This window comes from Alnus glutinosa, chromosome 2 (genome assembly GCF_958979055.1).
Source record: "Alnus glutinosa chromosome 2, dhAlnGlut1.1, whole genome shotgun sequence".
Classification (NCBI taxonomy): domain Eukaryota; kingdom Viridiplantae; phylum Streptophyta; class Magnoliopsida; order Fagales; family Betulaceae; genus Alnus; species Alnus glutinosa.
The window spans coordinates 3,583,515-3,601,795 of NC_084887.1; the positions used below are offsets into that span (position 1 = coordinate 3,583,515).

Here is an 18,281-nt window from a genome sequence, read left to right on the forward strand (position 1 = left end):
TGTATTAATTAGTCATACCAAGTATTTGAGTCAATTTAACCAATTCATAATAAACAGGTAAAAAATAGATTGAATATTGGTCATGTTTGAGTCAATCCAACACTATCTGTTTATTAACCAGGTTATGCCGGTTGTATAGTGTTACTAGTATTACTAGTTTATTTAATGGGCCGTGTCAATGTGGAGGCGTTTGATCATTTTAGTTAAATGAATTATATTCGAGTTGACATATATAGTCATATACCTATAGTTCTATACAACACAAAACCGGCTCAGTCTCGTGAACCTCCCTCATTACCATCCTTATTTTACATCATCCATGATTAATGAGTGATAATACGATTTACCATTCATTGCATGCTCTATAAGATGCTTCTACGAACATTAACCTTTTTATTCACTTTTTGCCATAAATTGATAAAAATGCATATAATAAGTGTGACACGTGCATTAGAAACAAAAGCTCAAGCATATGACTCTTGATGTCACTTCTTCATAGGATTTTTTATTTTTTATTTTTTTATAGATAACTTCTTCATAGTGAATTAATTGTAGAGAACAATGACTACGTTTGTTGGTGTATTCATACACGTGTTTTTTTGTCTTTTTTTTTTTTTTTTTTTTTTTTTTTCTTTAAAACAATATTTTAATATAATATTTAAGTGATACTTTTTTTTTTATTCGGTTGATATTTGAGAAAATATTTTATGTGGGGTTACACCTATTTATTTTGAGAAAGAGTAATGTTATTTAGAAGATTGTTATACAACTATTATACAATTTGATGATATAACAGTGAAAATCAGACATTGGATCAACACTTGTAAAATAAAAAATGTCTCATTGTCATTGTCACGTTATCCCAGTTGAATGACAGTCGTGTAATAGTATGCTAAATAACATTACTCTTTGATAAAACACAAACAAATGTAAATCTGACTTTTTACCTGTATTAAACAAAAAAAAAATTTGTTGTGTGGCCACTCTATGTTTTTTTTTTAAAAAAAATAAGTTATCTCATAGCCTGCCAAACTTAAGCATTAATTTTGTCAAAATATTCCTATTAAATATGTGAAAAGTTTTTTTTATAACTAAGTGCTTTTGTTTTGAAAAGTTTTTTTTTTTTTATTTGGTTGTTAATATATTTTAAAAGCAATGTGTTTTTTAACTGAAAAAAACAAAGTATTTGAAAATATGTTAACAAACGTAGCCACGTGGTTCTCTTCAAGTAGATTATATATATATATATATATATATATATATATATATATATATATATATTAGAGTAATGCTACACATCATCTTCTTGTTCTCCTTTTATCCTCCCAAATTTGATGTGGCTCTTAAAATCACCATTGAATTTATGATAGATCATTATTGAATTTTGATCCAATAGTGATTTTAAGAGCCACATCAATTTTGGGAGGACAAAAGGTGGACAAGAGGATGATGTGTAGCATTACTCTATATATTAACAAAGATTAATGGTATATGAGTTGGAGCTAAATGTCATTTAATCTAATTATGTGCTACACATATAACACGGATATATAAGTTTAGACTAATGTTACTATTTACACTTATTTATCACACCAATTTCATATTAGTTAAAATTGCATGTTTTAATTGACTTCTCATGTCAGATACTTAAAAATAAAACAAATGGCACAATTGGTTTGTGGAATAGTCATATGGAGTGGAATGACTATTCTTATAAAATAACCATTCATTCGTTTGGTTGCACCACGAGAGGCTCTAGAGTGTGAGGGCCTTTGGTGTGAGAAATAAATTAAAAAAGAAAAAAAGTGAAAAAAAAAAAAAAAAACTTTAGGAGTTTTTAACATTTTGTGCGTATTTGGGGGTACAATAAAGTTGTATATCTCAAGTAAGGACCGTATGGCAAAATTTTATTCTTGAGAAGCACTTTCCAAAATTTTATTAGTAAACCCTACATGCAATACTTCTTTCCAATATAGCTCCCATTAAATCAATTCTCAATTTTTATGTATTTCAAAACTCAAAACCTAAACACTTTTCAAAACTTTACCAAAATGGAGTTTTGAAAAAGATAAATTTTGAAAATTTATTTGGTAGGGGTGATATTTGAAAAAAATGTTGTAACGTGGGTCCACCAATGAAAATTCATCTGGTAAAATTATGACAAGAGTTTTTTAAGAAATAAAAAAATTGAAGAGTGTTTCTCCAAAATAAAAGAAAAAACTATTGCAGGGTACACTTCATAGTGGTGGCCGCTTGGCGGTAGCCACAATGATATTTGTGCCTGGCGACTGCCATGGAACCATTGAAAGTTCATGATTTTATTTTTTAAAAATGTTTTATATTTTATTTATGTGTTATTTAGCCTCCTCAACTAACAACTATTTTTTATAAGGCACCAGGAACTGACAAGTGTCATTATGTCCCTCCAAACTAACAATTTTTATACCACAATGAGCAATTTGTAATTAAGGTCAATCACAGAGATTGATTTTGTATTTATTCTTAAATTTTTAAAAAAGAAATTGATTCTTTTTAAATAGTATAGGGCTAAGTTGCAATAAATTGACAGTTTAAAGGGTTAAAAGCATAACACTTATCAGTTTGTGATTCTTAATAAAAAATGACTGTTAGTTGACGGGGCTAAATAATATTTAACTCTTTATTTTTTTTTATAAATGTTTTGTGAAAAATATTTGTGTTTTCACAAGAATTTTGTTATTTATTTTGAAAAAGGATTTTCAATATTTAAAGAAGCCAAAAGAGTTATTTAAACGTTTATCAATCAATATTTATAATCAAAATTCTTTATTGATGCTCCTTTTCGAAAGAGAAGTTGAATCGTCCAACTCCAAATTAACTTTTAAAAATCACAAGAGAAGTTCAATCGTCCAACTCGAAATTAACATTTTCTCTTGCAAGACATTTTAAATTGGTTTTCCCTCTAAAGAGGAAAGATTTGTATGCGTTTGGTGTCTTGGGTGTACTACTTTAATGGGTAAATGGAGTATTAATAAAGAATTTTTATTATAAATATTGATTAATAAAAAGGTCCGAAGCAGGAATTGTCAACAGTTGCTGGGCCCCAAAATTATCTCAAGATGGAAATTTCTATACAAGTCCTACCTCCGCCACGGCGAATCGTCACCGTTTGACCCAAGACTTTTCACACGTGGTGGCAGAGATTGCCTACGGATGCATCAGTAATGCACCCTCGGGGCCCAGCTTCGCATCTAGCCGTTCACAGGCTAAGTTGCCACCACCAGTTCACACTATAAAAAAGGAAAAGTTTTTATTATCATCGATGCCACGTGAATGAAAAATTAAATAATAAATTTTTACGTAAATTTAATTATTCAATGACTAAAATAGTAATGGTGTATAGACTCTCACAACATTATGTAAGATAATAAAATTATTTCAATTTTAAAAATGAAAATAATTGATGGTCATTATTATATTTTATTGCATTTAACCTCATATATGATGTTACATGATTTTTTTTTTTTTTTTTTTAAATAATGTGATAACATATTTACCATGTGAGTCATGTCACATTATGTACAATATTGAGGGTTCGTTTGAATTTGTGATTTAAAAAAGTATGATTTAAAAATTATGATTTTATAATATGCTATTTGAAAAAGGCTAAATCGTAATTTGGTCTTTAAATTGTAGGTTATGATTTAAAATTATGCGTTTTCAAAAAAATACTCACTTGCATGAGATTTGAAAAATCAGATTTTTTTGCTTTTTTCAAATCACAATTTTTAAAAAATGTAATTTTTAAACAATTTGTTTTCTGCAATTTTGTTTAAAATTACACTTTTTTTTTGTAATTTCAAACATACCCTAAATACAATAAAAATAAAATTCTAATTATGGAATAAGTCATTTCCTTATTACTTTAAATTGAAAAGATCCTTGCCCGTTTAAAAAAGACTTGTAATAAATGCTATATTACCTCTAATAACACATTATAAAAAATTATTCGGTGGAAATGATTAAACTATGGAATTTTTTATTAGAAAAATAAAAAGACAAATTGTGTACAAAGGTTACCCATCTATAGTTGATTGCTTATTTTGCATACAAAATTCGTAGAAGGATAGGCTAGCATGTGATGTGAGCAATTATGAGGACAATTTTTTTTTTTTATTTGCATAAAACCTATTACCTTATTCATTCTAAAGTCGAATAATTAAAGTCAAATGATTCCACAGCTGGTGCAAATTGAGTGGTGCACATATTATCTTTACTCCACCAAATGCCCCTTCCCACGGTTCCAGGGACCAAAACGAAGACTAGTATGATGCCACTTGACCACTTGGTCCACTTATAAGTTTGCAAATAATATCCTGCGGGCAGGTTCACCTGCCTCTATGGTAAATCTTAGGTGTCTATCCTCTACGCTTCTAGACAACTTTTTGACATTTGAATCCTTTCCAGTTCATTTGAACCGGAGATGAGCTAGTTAATTGAAATGGAGGGGCAAATTTGTTTCAAAAAAAATGTGAAATAACAAGTTTGTCACTCTATTTAAACTAACCGATCCCTCCCCAATTCAAAATCCTAGTCCCTTTTGTGTACTTTACTTGTATACGCGAGTTCGAGCTCAATATCATATTATCAAACTTGCATCACTTTAAGAGGTTATTGCATATAATTGCAGATGTTGACCGGGGTGGAACCATCCGTAGCCTAAGGGTTAGTCCCTTTAAAATTTGAATGTATTTAATGAGTTGAACCTCTAAAATGAATTTTATACCCAAATTTTAATGTTTTGCTCCCCTCATTTAGAATTTTGATTCTGCTCCTGACCATGACCTATGAATATAAGATTGCAAAAATTCAGATTGTGTCCGTGTTTGTGCACATAGGTTCCGGCTTTTGTGTTTTAAATTATTTGTTAATGCCTTTAACTTGAAAACAGAAAACAAAAAATAAAAAACAAAAAACAAATTGTTAACAAACATGGCAAAGTCATTTGCACAACCCTTAGAGCCACTTCATGATTCGACATATTTTGATAATTGTCCAATATGTGAAAAACAACTAATATGAACTTTATAAAAAAGAAAAGATAATTGCTAAATACTACACTCCATCTCATTCTCATCCCACTTGGTTGATGTGTCTGTTTTATCAATCATTGATACATATATATATATATATATATATATATAAAACAATAATTGATCTAAAAGCTGACAATAATTGATCTAAAAGCCAGTAAATATTGCTACATTGCCCAATAAAATAAGGGTGTAAGCTATTATTCCGTTTGTTTGGGTGTATAATACTTTTCTAAAAATGTTTTTCTGGTGTTTGGTGCAACTGAAAATGATGGTCAACCGAAATAAATTTTCTGTTTGACCGAAAAGCCTAATTAATTTTTGAAAAATGATTTTACAATTTTACTATAAATCTTTTTCTGAATTTAAACTCTTCATTCTTGCATGTATGTTTGTGGGAATTCGTCACTACTTGGCATTAGAGTTTGTTGGTAACATGAATCTGCCTTCGAATATCTCTGAATTTCGAAATCCGGCGACACTAGCTGCATTCCCACCACCGCTGCCGGAATCCTGCAATAGTAGTCGAATTTTGGCGAAATTGGCAGGAATATGGCCAGTACAGTTGGATTATGGCCAGTCTCGTCAAAATTTGATTGTATAGTGCTAGATTCTAGCAATTTTGGCTAGATTATGGCCATTCTGCCATATTTCGGCCACATTGTCGTCAGATTCCAGATTCCGGCGAAACTGGTCGTAATTCGGCTGGCCGGTAATAGAATCTGGCCAGTGCATTGGATTCCAGCCACCATTACAGGAATCTCGTCACTGGTGAATTTTTCGAACGTGTCAAACACTAAAAAATCTTTTTTTTTTTTTTTTAAAAATAATTTCGTTGACAATATTTTACGACAAAAAATAATTTATATTGAAACAAACAGAATATTTTAAAAAGAAAAAGCCGCAATAGCCTTGATTAAACAATCATTAAATATAAGATTCGCATTTGATGTGGCAGAACACAATTCGATAGCATCATTGTTTGAAATACACCTCACCACAAACAATCACACCCCGCCCTTCGCCCATTCCACGACTCCAGCGCCCATCCAGGAAGAATCACTCTTCTTCTTCTTCTAGAAAAGCGGCACGCAGCCCTAGGCCTGTCTCGCTTCAAATCTCCACACGCCTCCCTCTCTCTCTGACAACAAATTCATAATACGCAGAAACATACACGAACCGTTGCAAACCCCTCCCACTCCTCTCTGAGCCAATCCTTATCCGACGCCGTTTTCATCTGAATGCGTGACCACCATCACCATTATCACCAGGCGTCATGTATATAACGGCCTCGTCCTCAGCCTCTTCAATCCTCAGAGCCTCTTCTTCCTATCTTAGGACAAGGATTGTCTCTCCCTCGCTTTCCAGAACCTTGGTCGCTTCTTCACCTCCCAAGGCCTACCGATCACTCAACTTCTCCTCTGCGGTTCGGTCCCTCCGGTTCTCCTCCCCTCGCTGGAGTCACGGTGTCGATTGGCGCTCTCCGATCAGCCTCCGCTCTCAGATCAGGGCCGTTGCTCCCGTGATCGAACAGTTCCAGAGGAAGATCTCCACCATGGGTACAGTGTCTAAACTCTGTTCATTTCCATAGATTTCGGAACGCTTTTTTTCCTTTTTGAAATTTCTTGATTGGGTTGACTTGTGATGTGTGTTACTTTGCTTGCGTCCTGAGAAGAGGGAAAGGAATGAAACTTTTCCAGTACTCCAAAGTCAGCTGTGCTGAGCTGAGCTTTAAGTAGTCGTACGCTCTGTTTGGTTGTTGAGAAAGCTCAGGAAATAGAAAGAAACATGAGGACATTTTGATCCGTTTTTTGTTCTCTGTTGTTTTTCATTCCGTAAATTTTCTCAGCGATTATCAGAGTAGTGGTATTTAAGGATCTGTGGTCGCGAGCAAGAAATGGACACTGCTTCTGATGCAGTGAATCTAGCTTATAAACTGCTGGAATAGATGTGATTTTGGAGAATTTCATGTAGTTCCCCTCTCGTTTGATACATCCACTACTCTCGTCAGCTTAGCTTAGTGTTTAGAGCATCCCAGTGAGCTCTCTAAATTTTCTCCAAATTTTAGCTAAAAAATCTACTTTTGTTATTTTAACTACTACTTTTAACAAACTTCTTACATCAAACTCTTCAAATATTTCTCTATTTCAACTAGATATTAATTTTTAATTGGTTTTAAGCAACCACTCCTTTCCTTCATTTCTTTCAATGAAGAGAGGATGTTCAGGATCTCGAAGCAGGAAAAAGAAACTTATTATTGTGAACACGACTATTTTTTATTGTTCTTGTTATTATTATCATAATAATTTTTTTTATAGGTAAATGAAATTTTATAAAAAGCGTAGGGCGCCCTTCTAAGTACACTGGAAGTATACACAAGGAAACGCCTAAGAAGGTAAAGAAAAACGAACAAGAAATTCAGAAAAGTTAATAGACACGGGAGATAAAAAGCCCTATGTCCAAAGATACAACATATGAAAAAACGAGGCAACAAAATTCTCCATGGAATTCTCCAAGTCTTCAAAACACCTAAGATTTCTCTCATTCCAAACACACCAAAGAATGCAAATAGGCACCATCTTCCAAACTGCAGCACTCCTTGACCTACCCGCCTTCCACCAACATGCAAACAAATCGACAACTCTCCTAGGCATAACCCAAGACATACCAAACCGAGAAAAAACATGATTCCACAGAGTAGAAGCCACATCACAATGAAGAAGAAGGTGGTCCACAGTTTCCCCGTCTCTTTTGCACAAATAACATCAATCCACAATGATGATCTTTCGTTTCCTGAGATTATCCATTGTAAGAATCTTTTCAAGGGCTGCCGACCATGCAAAGAACGCCGCCCTCGAAGGAGCTTGAGTCCGCCACACGCTCTTCCAATGGAAACGACTACCCTCACAACCGGCCAATGAGCTAAAATAGGACTTAACCTTGTACACCCCTTTCTTGGAAGGGATCCAGCTAAGCCTATCAGCATGATCTCTACTCGCCATGGCTAAATGTAACACATGAAAGAAGGAGGCAAAAACACCCAATTCCCAGTCATGCGCCTCTCTAACAAAGTTCACATTCCACTAGGTCGAGCTGCCTAACACCTCCATATTATCCGCAACGGAAGCATCCTTCAACCGAGCAATACCAAAAAGAACAGGAAAAGCTTCCTTCAACACCCTATCCCCGCACCACAGATCATGCCAAGATTTTGTCCAAACCCCATCCCCCACTTCCAATCTAGAGAAACCAGATAAGATCCCCCACCATTTCTTAATATTCTTCCACAGCCCCACCCCATGAGCACCTACAGGCTCGCGGGAGCACCACCCACCCCACAAACTACCATACGTGGCATCCACCGCAACTCTCCACCAAGCTTCTCTCCCTATTCCATACCGCCACAACCATTTACCTAACAAAGCATTGGTTGAACAACAACAAATTCCGAATACCCAACCCCCCATCTGAAATTGGGGAACAGACTTTCGACCGCCATAATAATTATGGTTCTTATTATTGTTGTAATCATTATTATCATCATCATTCATCATTATAATTATAATTGTTGTTGTTATTATTAATTTTAGTTTGGGGTGATAGATTCAGCCTATGGTAGCTGAAAATGAAACATAAACAATTTTATTTATTTATTTTTATACATAAGAAGTATACAGATAGTGAACCTAATGTGCAGTTTTTGAATGAGCACATTTTAATTACTAGGAGGAAATTTATGTTCTGATTGTTCATCTGTATGGTTTCAGCTTCTGAAAATCCTTTCAAGGCAAACTTGACAAGTCTTCCCAAGCCAGGAGGCGGCGAGTTTGGAAAGTTCTACAGCCTTCCATCTTTGAATGATCCAAGGATTGGTAAATTTTTTCTCCCTACTACTTTTTACAGGAATATGTTTGTTTTAATGCAGCAAATAACCTTATCTGTCCACTACATCATAGTCGTTCTATTGCTGATAATAATTACCCATATATGCATAACAGAGAAGTTGCCGTACTCTATCAGAATCCTTCTTGAGTCTGCGATTCGTAATTGTGACAACTTCCAAGTCAAGAAGGAAGATGTTGAGAAAATTATTGATTGGGAGAACACTTCTCCGAAGCAAGTTGAAATTCCCTTCAAGCCTGCTCGTGTTCTCTTGCAGGTAACCAATGGAGTGAAGCAGAGTCTGTTATTTTTTTAAACATGTCTCTTTCTTCTAAGGTTTCTCGTCTGTTGCCAGGATTTTACTGGAGTTCCTGCTGTGGTCGACCTTGCTTGTATGCGGGATGCCATGAACAAACTTGGCAGCGATTCTAACAAGATCAATCCTTTGGTGCGTGTTGTTCTTATAATCTGTCCATGTGCTATCATTGATGTTACTGATATGGGTCATTCAGATATCATTTTTGGGCTACAAGTTTCATTTTTTCGGCTTAGTAGCATATGGGTGTATGTTGACCTTGAATAAGATTTTGTGTCTTTGTTTTGCATCTTATATTGATAGTAGTAAAACTATAAAGTGTCTGTATAGCAATCACATTTTATCATGGGTTATTAGTTACTTGAGTAAATTTTTCTTCCTAGATAGTTTAACACATGGTGATGATAAAAAAGTCTTATATAGTATTGCAAGGTGTGATATGTAAACTATTTGCCAATATATTATGCTACCCTACAGTTATATTTGTTATATTCTTGTTTATTTCGTCTTACCATCTCTTGTTCTAAATATGCAGGTTCCAGTGGATCTTGTAATTGATCATTCAGTTCAAGTTGATGTAACAAGGTCTGCAAATGCCGTGCAGGCCAATATGGATATTGAATTTCAGAGAAACAAGGAGAGATTTGGTTTTCTTAAATGGGGATCTACTGCATTCCACAACATGCTTGTTGTTCCTCCTGGATCTGGTATTGTCCACCAGGTAAAGTAGTTTGGAAGCGGGCTTGAAAGATCATATGATGCTGGCTTACACGTCTACCTTGATATATTAAATTTGCAGCAACATATAGATTTCATCTCACTTTTTTCTTTTTTTCTTCCTCTCATTTTCCATATATGACTCATATCTTCTTCTTTTTAAATTAATGTATGTGAAATGAAAATTGAGAATGTTGTATCTCTATAGATAGTCTTATGTGGACTTGGCATGGAATGACTCAGTGTTGTCATCTCAGGTTAATCTTGAATATCTTGGACGAGTTGTTTTCAACACTGACAACATACTCTATCCTGATAGTGTTGTTGGAACTGATTCCCATACAACCATGATTGATGGGTTAGGAGTTGCTGGCTGGGGAGTTGGAGGTATTGAAGCAGAGGCAGCAATGCTTGGCCAGGTAATTAAGTTCTGATCATAGAATGTATAATCATGTAAGGACTGCAAAAGGCATTTTGAATTCTATGTATTTCATTTATTTTGGATTCCTTTATATACACCTTAATTCTCACTCGCACCCTCTTGAATGGAAGAGTCTGCTGCAGTTATTCTTCTTACGCCTTACAATTTGACATTGACAGCCCTTGAGCTTGGTGTTGCCTGGTGTTGTTGGGTTCAAGTTATCTGGAAAATTGCGAAATGGTGTTACTGCTACCGACTTGGTTTTAACTGTGACACAAATGCTGAGAAAGCATGGTGTTGTTGGCAAATTTGTTGAGTTCTATGGTAATTTTGTTTTCATAAAGTTGTGTTTATCTTATATTAAATTGCAATGGTTTGTTCATGCAACATAGATGGATATAAGGTTATCATGTTTGAATGTACTTGTAGGGGATGGCATGGGTGAACTATCACTTGCTGACAGGGCCACTATTGCCAATATGTCTCCTGAATATGGTGCAACCATGGGATTCTTCCCTGTAGATCATGTCACTTTGCAGTATCTCAAGTTAACTGGAAGAAGTGATGAGACAGTGAGTACTTCCCTTAATTATACTTGGTTCCTTGCGATATGAAATTCTTAGAGCATCATTTGAACTCCTTAGTTTCTTAAAATTAGGTGGCCATGATAGAAGCTTATCTCCGGGCAAATAAACTGTTTGTTGACTATAATGAGGTAAAAGTCTTTTTATTTCTCCTTTATTTCTTATTTGTCATTGTTTGACCATTTATTTGCATCAGATTTTCTTTGAGTTGTAAGCTAACTGATTTTGCCTAAATTCAGCCTCAACTGGAAAGGGTGTACTCCTCTTACCTGCAACTGGATCTTACGGATGTTGAACCTTGCATTTCAGGACCAAAGAGGTGTATACTTTGTTCTTGGACTGACTGTCTCTCACATTGATTCTACTTAGTTCAAATTTTGCTTCTTGAACTCATTTTTCATATATTTACCATATGATTCATTTATATCTAACTGCTATTTTTTGCAGACCTCATGATCGAGTGCCTTTGAAAGAAATGAAGGCCGACTGGCATGCTTGTCTCGATAACAAAGTTGGATTCAAGGTTAGTCAAACCTATTGCTCCATCATTTTTTTTTTGTTAATATTGCAGCCTAATTAATCTACATGGTGTTTTGGTTCTATTTTATAATCTAGTTTTATTTCTTTTTTCTTCTTCTTCTTCGTAATCTTCTGTTTTTCCCCGTCTATATCTGATAACTTCATTTAAGCGTGTAGATAATACTTTTTTAGTTTTAATGTATATCCATCAGCAAAGATTTAACCATAATACAGTATCCAGGAAAGAATTAGTTCCCTGTCCATGATTAGACTTGGAATATCTAGATTCAATGAAGGATTGTGTTTGCTGTCTTAATGTCATACAAGCCAGATGTGCCACATCAAGACTCATTTAGGTCACATTATGATTGCAGTTAAAGACCATGAAGCGCTAGTATTCAATCTAAAAAACGGAGAAGGTTATAACCATGAATATGATCACTCTCTCTTTCTTAACAGCCAATGTTGGATCATTCTCATAATTTTCATCAAAATTTTCAGTCACAATTGCCCCTTGCTTTTTTACTGGATTCCATGTCCATCCTCTTTGCTGTATTTACCTCATATCCAAATCCACTATAATCCCTACATTTGTCACTGCCACTAATTGGCCATTACCCTGCCAAGTAGGCTATTGCTGATGATTAATTCCACAAATTTCTGCTGCTGCCCCATCATCACAAATTCAGCTGCTGCTTACATTTACTTTCAACATCAACTGCCACCACCTCTCATTTATAGTGGTTCCTCCTTTTGGAACATCGAGGCACCTCCAATCTGAGCTACTACAAAAATGGTCATTGCTGCAAGCCTGCATCTCCAATCTGCTGCCACCTCTATCTCGGCTAGTCCTCAGCCATGCTTTCACTATGGCCTTTGTGCATGATTCTCTCTCTCTCTCTCTCTCTCTCTCTCTCTCTCTCTCTCTCTCTCTAAGTGGGTGCATTACCAGGGATGAACATTACTGTTCCTCAGATCATAATTGAAGTGATGGTGTGGACTAATCTTGTCAGTTTATTTTTGTATGGATATGACGTGTTTCATCACAGATAATGGGTTGGACATCTCCACTGTACCCACAAATTAGATAGGATCCTGATCCATCTAATCCATCTATAGTGTACTTCTCATTTTTTTTTTTAAATTTATTTTGTGAATATGTAGTTGTAATGCCATTCATGTGTCATTTAGTTTTATTTACAATAGCTTTTCTGTATATTGCTCACCATTCTTCCTAAATGTCTCACTGTACTACAGGGGTTTGCTATACCAAAAGAAACACAAGACAAAGTGGCCAAGTTTTCATTTCATGGAGAGCCTGCAGAGCTTAAGCATGGTAGTGTTGTAATTGCTGCAATCACGAGCTGCACGAATACATCAAACCCTAGTGTCATGCTTGGTGCCGGTCTTGTTGCGAAAAAGGCTTGTGAACTTGGTTTGCAGGTTAGTCATGGTTATGTTTTTACGTTTCACTGGAAGAAACTGCCGTCTAATTCCTTTTACCCCTCAGTCTTCCCAATTTGGAACATACAACTTTTGTTGGCCTTCCTTTTACTGTAAGAATGTAAAGATTAATGTTTTGATGCCTTGGATCCTTTGTTTTATTATCCTATTGGTTGAATGTTAATTTGTGAATAATTTATCAGGTCAAACCATGGGTAAAAACAAGTCTTGCCCCAGGTTCTGGAGTTGTTACAAAATATTTACTCCAGAGGTATTTCTGATTATATATATAGAAATATTTACTCTGAACATTCAGTAGTACAAATTAAACCCTTTTTCTAAATATGGATTTGCTTGATGCAGTGACCTGCAAAAATATTTAAATCAACAGGGCTTCAATATTGTTGGATATGGCTGCACAACATGTATTGGGAATTCAGGGGACCTAGATGAATCGGTTGCTTCTGCTATTACAGAAAATGGTAACACTTATCTCTCTATCATACCTTAATTTCGATAAGGGATAAATAATTGCTATAATTTAAGCTTAGGCATGTTTATGTATTACGTAATCATTTCCCTGTTTATGAGTTTCAAGTTCCTGTGTAGTCCATTTTTTTTTCCTATTAATTATCAACATCTCCAACTAAATTTATCTGGTTGTTTATACAGACATTGTAGCAGCTGCTGTGCTCTCTGGGAACCGAAATTTTGAGGGACGTGTTCATGCATTGACAAGAGCTAACTACCTTGCCTCACCCCCTTTAGTGGTTGCCTATGCCCTGGCTGGCACGGTACATAGTTTTAATTGCTAATGGTGTCTATATATGTTAGTTATAAATGGAATATTGATAGAATAGTCTGCATGGTATGGAAAACCTGATTTTAATTAATAGGATGGATGTGAAAAATGTAATGGCAGAAGTGTCAATGGCAAGATTCCAAAGATTAAGCTTCATAAACTATAATTTACACCCAGAGTTTGAATATTCAAACTCTCTATTTGTCATGGGACCATTATGTTATTTAATTTCATTTTTGTTCGTACCCATAGTTCATTATATTGAAGTCTAATGCCAACATAATTTGGAAATTCCAGTTTCCGCTCCTCATGGAAACCCATCGTTGTTTGGCTGACACACTCAACATTAGAGTTGGTTGACATTAACTGGATAGTTTCAGCTTATATACCCTTTAAATTTGTATTCCTGTACAACATCTTGTGGCCTTATTATGGATATGGCAAAAGGTTTTCTAGCGACTAGTATATTATTTCTGTAGGAGACTTATAATACTTGAGATAGGGGTAGGTGTTTTGAATTTCCTCGCAGAACTTTTCCCTGCCACAGCCCGACTCTATGTCATGCCCAATAATTATGAAATTATAGCATGTTAGCAATGTGAGGAGTCAAACATTTGTAATAATTGCAATGATCAGCATGTGTATTTGTTATGACACAACGCATATTTACTTTTTGTTCGAATGTTGAAGAATTATTTGTAAGTTATTTTGCATTAAACCTCAAGGGATAGTTCAATCGGCTGGGAACCATACCTCATGAATCGGAGGTCACTAGTTCGAATCTCCCTTCCCCTTCCCCCTCCCCCCTTGGGCCAATTACTTATCAAAAAAGAAATTATTTTACAGTAATTTTCTTTGTTACAAGTTAATGACCCATTGCATACGGATGGGATAACATGAAAATGTTTTCCAGGTAGACATTGACTTCAATACGGAGCCAATTGGCACAGGGAAGGATGGTAAGAGTGTCTATTTTAGGGATATCTGGCCTTCTTCAGAAGAAATTGCGGAGGTAGAGAATTATAATGATTAATTTTTGTTGTAATGATTGAGAATCTGTATGGCATAAATTAACTTTGGATGGCATACTATTTAGGCTGTTCAATCCAGTGTGTTGCCTGCTATGTTCAAAAGTACTTATGAGGCTATTACAAAAGGCAATCCCACGTGGAATCAGCTATCAGTTCCAACTTCCACCCTGTACTCTTGGGACGCCAACTCAACCTACATTCATGATCCCCCATACTTCAAGGACATGACCATGGATCCTCCTGGAGCTCATGGAGTGAAGGATGCTTACTGCCTGCTGAACTTTGGTGACAGTATTACAACAGATCACATTTCCCCCGCAGGAAGCATTCACAAGGACAGTCCTGCTGCCAAATACCTCCTCGAGCGTGGGGTGGATCGCAAGGACTTCAACTCTTATGGAAGTCGCCGTGGCAATGATGAAGTGATGGCGAGGGGAACTTTTGCCAATATCCGCATTGTTAACAAGCTCTTGAATGGGGAAGTGGGTCCAAAAACAGTTCATATTCCTACAGGAGAGAAACTCTTTGTTTTCGATGCAGCTTCGGTGAGTTCCTTCATATCAAATTGTTGCACAATTTTTCTTCCTAATTTTTTTTTCCTCGTCAAAGTTTTTGCTAGAGATGAAATGGAATACTATTTGTCCCTTTTTTGGTGGCAAACACACACTTGTTCTTTTAGTAATGCTGGACTGTCTACAAGAAAATGACGTCCTTTATGTTAATACTTAATTTTCCTTTCTTTTTTTGTGCATATTAGATAAATTCATTGTGTGATTAACTATATTACTGTTCTTGTGGGAACTGTTATGACAGATATTTTCTGAGACGTTTTCATCATGTGAATAGATAATTACTTTTGTGATCTGAAGTAGTTACTTGTGATTCATGGATGCCACCCTCAAGTGTAAAGAAGTTGTAATCTCCAAATGGTAATCATTAAATATGTGCATTTGATCTGTGTCTATTTCAGAGGTACAAGGCTGCTGGGCAGGAGACGATCATACTGGCTGGTGCCGAGTATGGGAGTGGAAGCTCTAGGGATTGGGCCGCCAAGGGTCCAATGTTATTGGTGAGTTTCTTAATTTTTCCTTGTGACAATATTTTACATGTCCTGCTAGTTATTTGTCTCACTTCTGTATATAACAGGGAGTTAAAGCAGTGATTGCCAAAAGCTTTGAAAGAATTCATCGCAGTAACTTGGTGGGAATGGGTATTATTCCACTTTGTTTCAAGGCTGGTGAGGATGCAGAGACACTAGGATTGACTGGTCATGAGCGTTACACCATTGACCTCCCAAGCAACATTAGCGAGATTAGGCCGGGCCAAGATGTGACTGTCACAACTGACACCGGGAAATCTTTCACCTGCACTGTCCGCTTTGACACTGAGGTATTTCCCACTTTAATGTGTATTATAAGAAACTGAATTTGGAAACATTATTTAATGATGCTTAAGATTGAATTAAGAAGAATTTATATTTGTCATTCCCATATGAAACTACTAAAAAAAACGCGCAAGCAAAAATTTGTTTAGAAGAAAATTTTATCCAAAAACCCATATAAGCTCGTGCAGTCTCATTGACCGGCATAGTTAACCTACAGATGTTTACCTGATTCTCTTGCATTTGCAGGTGGAATTGGCTTACTTCCATCACGGAGGCATACTTCAATATGCTATCCGGAATTTGATCAAGCAATAAACAAGTGCATTGTGATTATCGGCCCTGCCGCATCCTTTTGAGTTATCTCCGATTGTAAAATGTGAGGGGGGAATAAATAAGCTTCTTAAGAATGGAAAAAATCCCTTTCATGGGACAGGAATTTTTTCTTTTCAAAACATTATTGAGGAGTGCAACAAAGGAAGAGCATGTTTTTGTCTATTATTCTTTTCCTACTTTTGCGATCTTGTTCTCAAAGTGTATATGCTTTTAGGGTTAAATTTTGAGCTATTTTGATGAAAGAGTGCAGCATAGACCGAGACTACATATAATTGATGGTGTTGAAGGCTAATTGACCAAATTGCTTTTCAAAAACACAGGACAGAATATGGGTACAGTTCCAAACGCCCAGTATTGGTCTTTTACTATTGCTTCTTCATCATCATTGTCAATAGAATAATAATAATGTCTGCAATTATTGTAATTAAAGAACAGGATGTGAAGACATGTCGTTGCCCTCATATATATATATTAAATTAACGTGAGGGGAACATGAATTCATGAAGAAACCAATCGATCTTAATAGGTCATTTGGTTCCGCTTTCCTACTAACTACAAATGCAAGACGAGAAACCTCTCCTATAAGTAGAGATCTCCCCTCCCTCCTAGCGACAGTACCCCCACTTCTCTGTGAGTATACGGAGGAGGCAGACTTCGCCCGTCTCCATTCCCTTCCATTTTTGCCAGTTTTGGAAGTTAGATATACTGCCCTCTGCCTCCACCCACGTGCCTCCCACTGCCATTAACAGCCCCTTTTTAGCTGTCGATTCCTTTCACCCACTATGCATGATATAACTGTCATTTCACATTTATATTGAACTGGAGATGATTGATTTTCGTTTCCTCCCCCTCCCCCTCCCTCATCTTTCTCAATTTTCCTAATTTTTTTTCCCTCCCTGCCCCCTTTTGAATCCCTATTTATCGCACTTCACTCTGCCGCCACATTCGGCCCCTTCATCAACCGTGCCCTCCACAAACTGCGAGTGCATTTCACGTGTTATCTCGTTGCACGTGGGCGTCATGCGCTACCACACAAGTTGGTAAATTTATGGCTCTTTTGTGTCCGAGTAATTCTATTCATTCTCTCTCCCCACCTTCTTTGACTTTCTTTAGCAGGTGTCACCCCTTTTGGCCTATGGAGAATGCATGATCCCATTGTCCTCCACACAGCAATTGTTGGGCACCTCTCTTACTATGTCGTAGTAGAGATCTTTTTTAGTACATTCAGTCCAGTCAATTTCGAGGCAATCTTTCCTGTTATGGCATTTAATCTCCCTTGTTGCCATAGCAGGTGGCTCTACAAGCAACTCATCTCTTGGGCTGTTTCAAAAACTGCCAATTTGGCAACCCCTTGTCTTGGGTTCAAGCGGAGAAAACATTGTACCCGGTCAATTCTTTGCCCCCCCATATATGATATATATCTATATATTCTCAATTTTTTCACTAAATCCTTTATGGATTTTTACTGGGGGTGTTTGTAGGGTCCCCACCCCATCCTCTTCTATCCTTTTTTTTTTTTTTTTTTTTTTTTTTTTTTTTTTTTTTTTTTTAAAGTGAATTTCATCTTGCCCATAAAAAAAAAATTACGAATGTAAGAATGTTTAACTTGGAGGATCTGATGCATCAAGCACAGAGCAAGAACTGGAAGTTCTCAAATCAAAGAGCTCCTCTGCAACACCCCCAAAAGCCCAAATAGTTGATATCCTCACAAGCTCTCGATAAGTTGGCCGGTGTTGGGTACCTTGTAAAATCAAATTACAAGCACCCGAACATATCG

General features: G+C 36.0%; 1 protein-coding gene across 1 annotated transcript; it reads left to right on the forward strand.

The window, feature by feature from the left end:
• The first annotated feature begins 6,099 nt into the window (after positions 1-6,099).
• Positions 6,100-16,819, forward strand: LOC133860689 (aconitate hydratase, cytoplasmic). The gene is made up of 20 exons (XM_062296266.1): positions 6,100-6,631; positions 8,840-8,944; positions 9,071-9,231; positions 9,310-9,402; positions 9,806-9,991; positions 10,245-10,406; positions 10,588-10,732; positions 10,838-10,980; positions 11,067-11,123; positions 11,232-11,311; positions 11,440-11,515; positions 12,769-12,954; positions 13,158-13,225; positions 13,318-13,436; positions 13,627-13,748; positions 14,670-14,768; positions 14,853-15,332; positions 15,758-15,856; positions 15,934-16,176; positions 16,418-16,819. Exons 1-20 carry the CDS (start codon positions 6,349-6,351, stop codon positions 16,484-16,486), a joined length of 2,976 nt encoding a protein of 991 aa, XP_062152250.1. The 5' UTR covers positions 6,100-6,348; the 3' UTR covers positions 16,487-16,819.
• Positions 16,820-18,281: the final 1,462 nt, after the last annotated feature.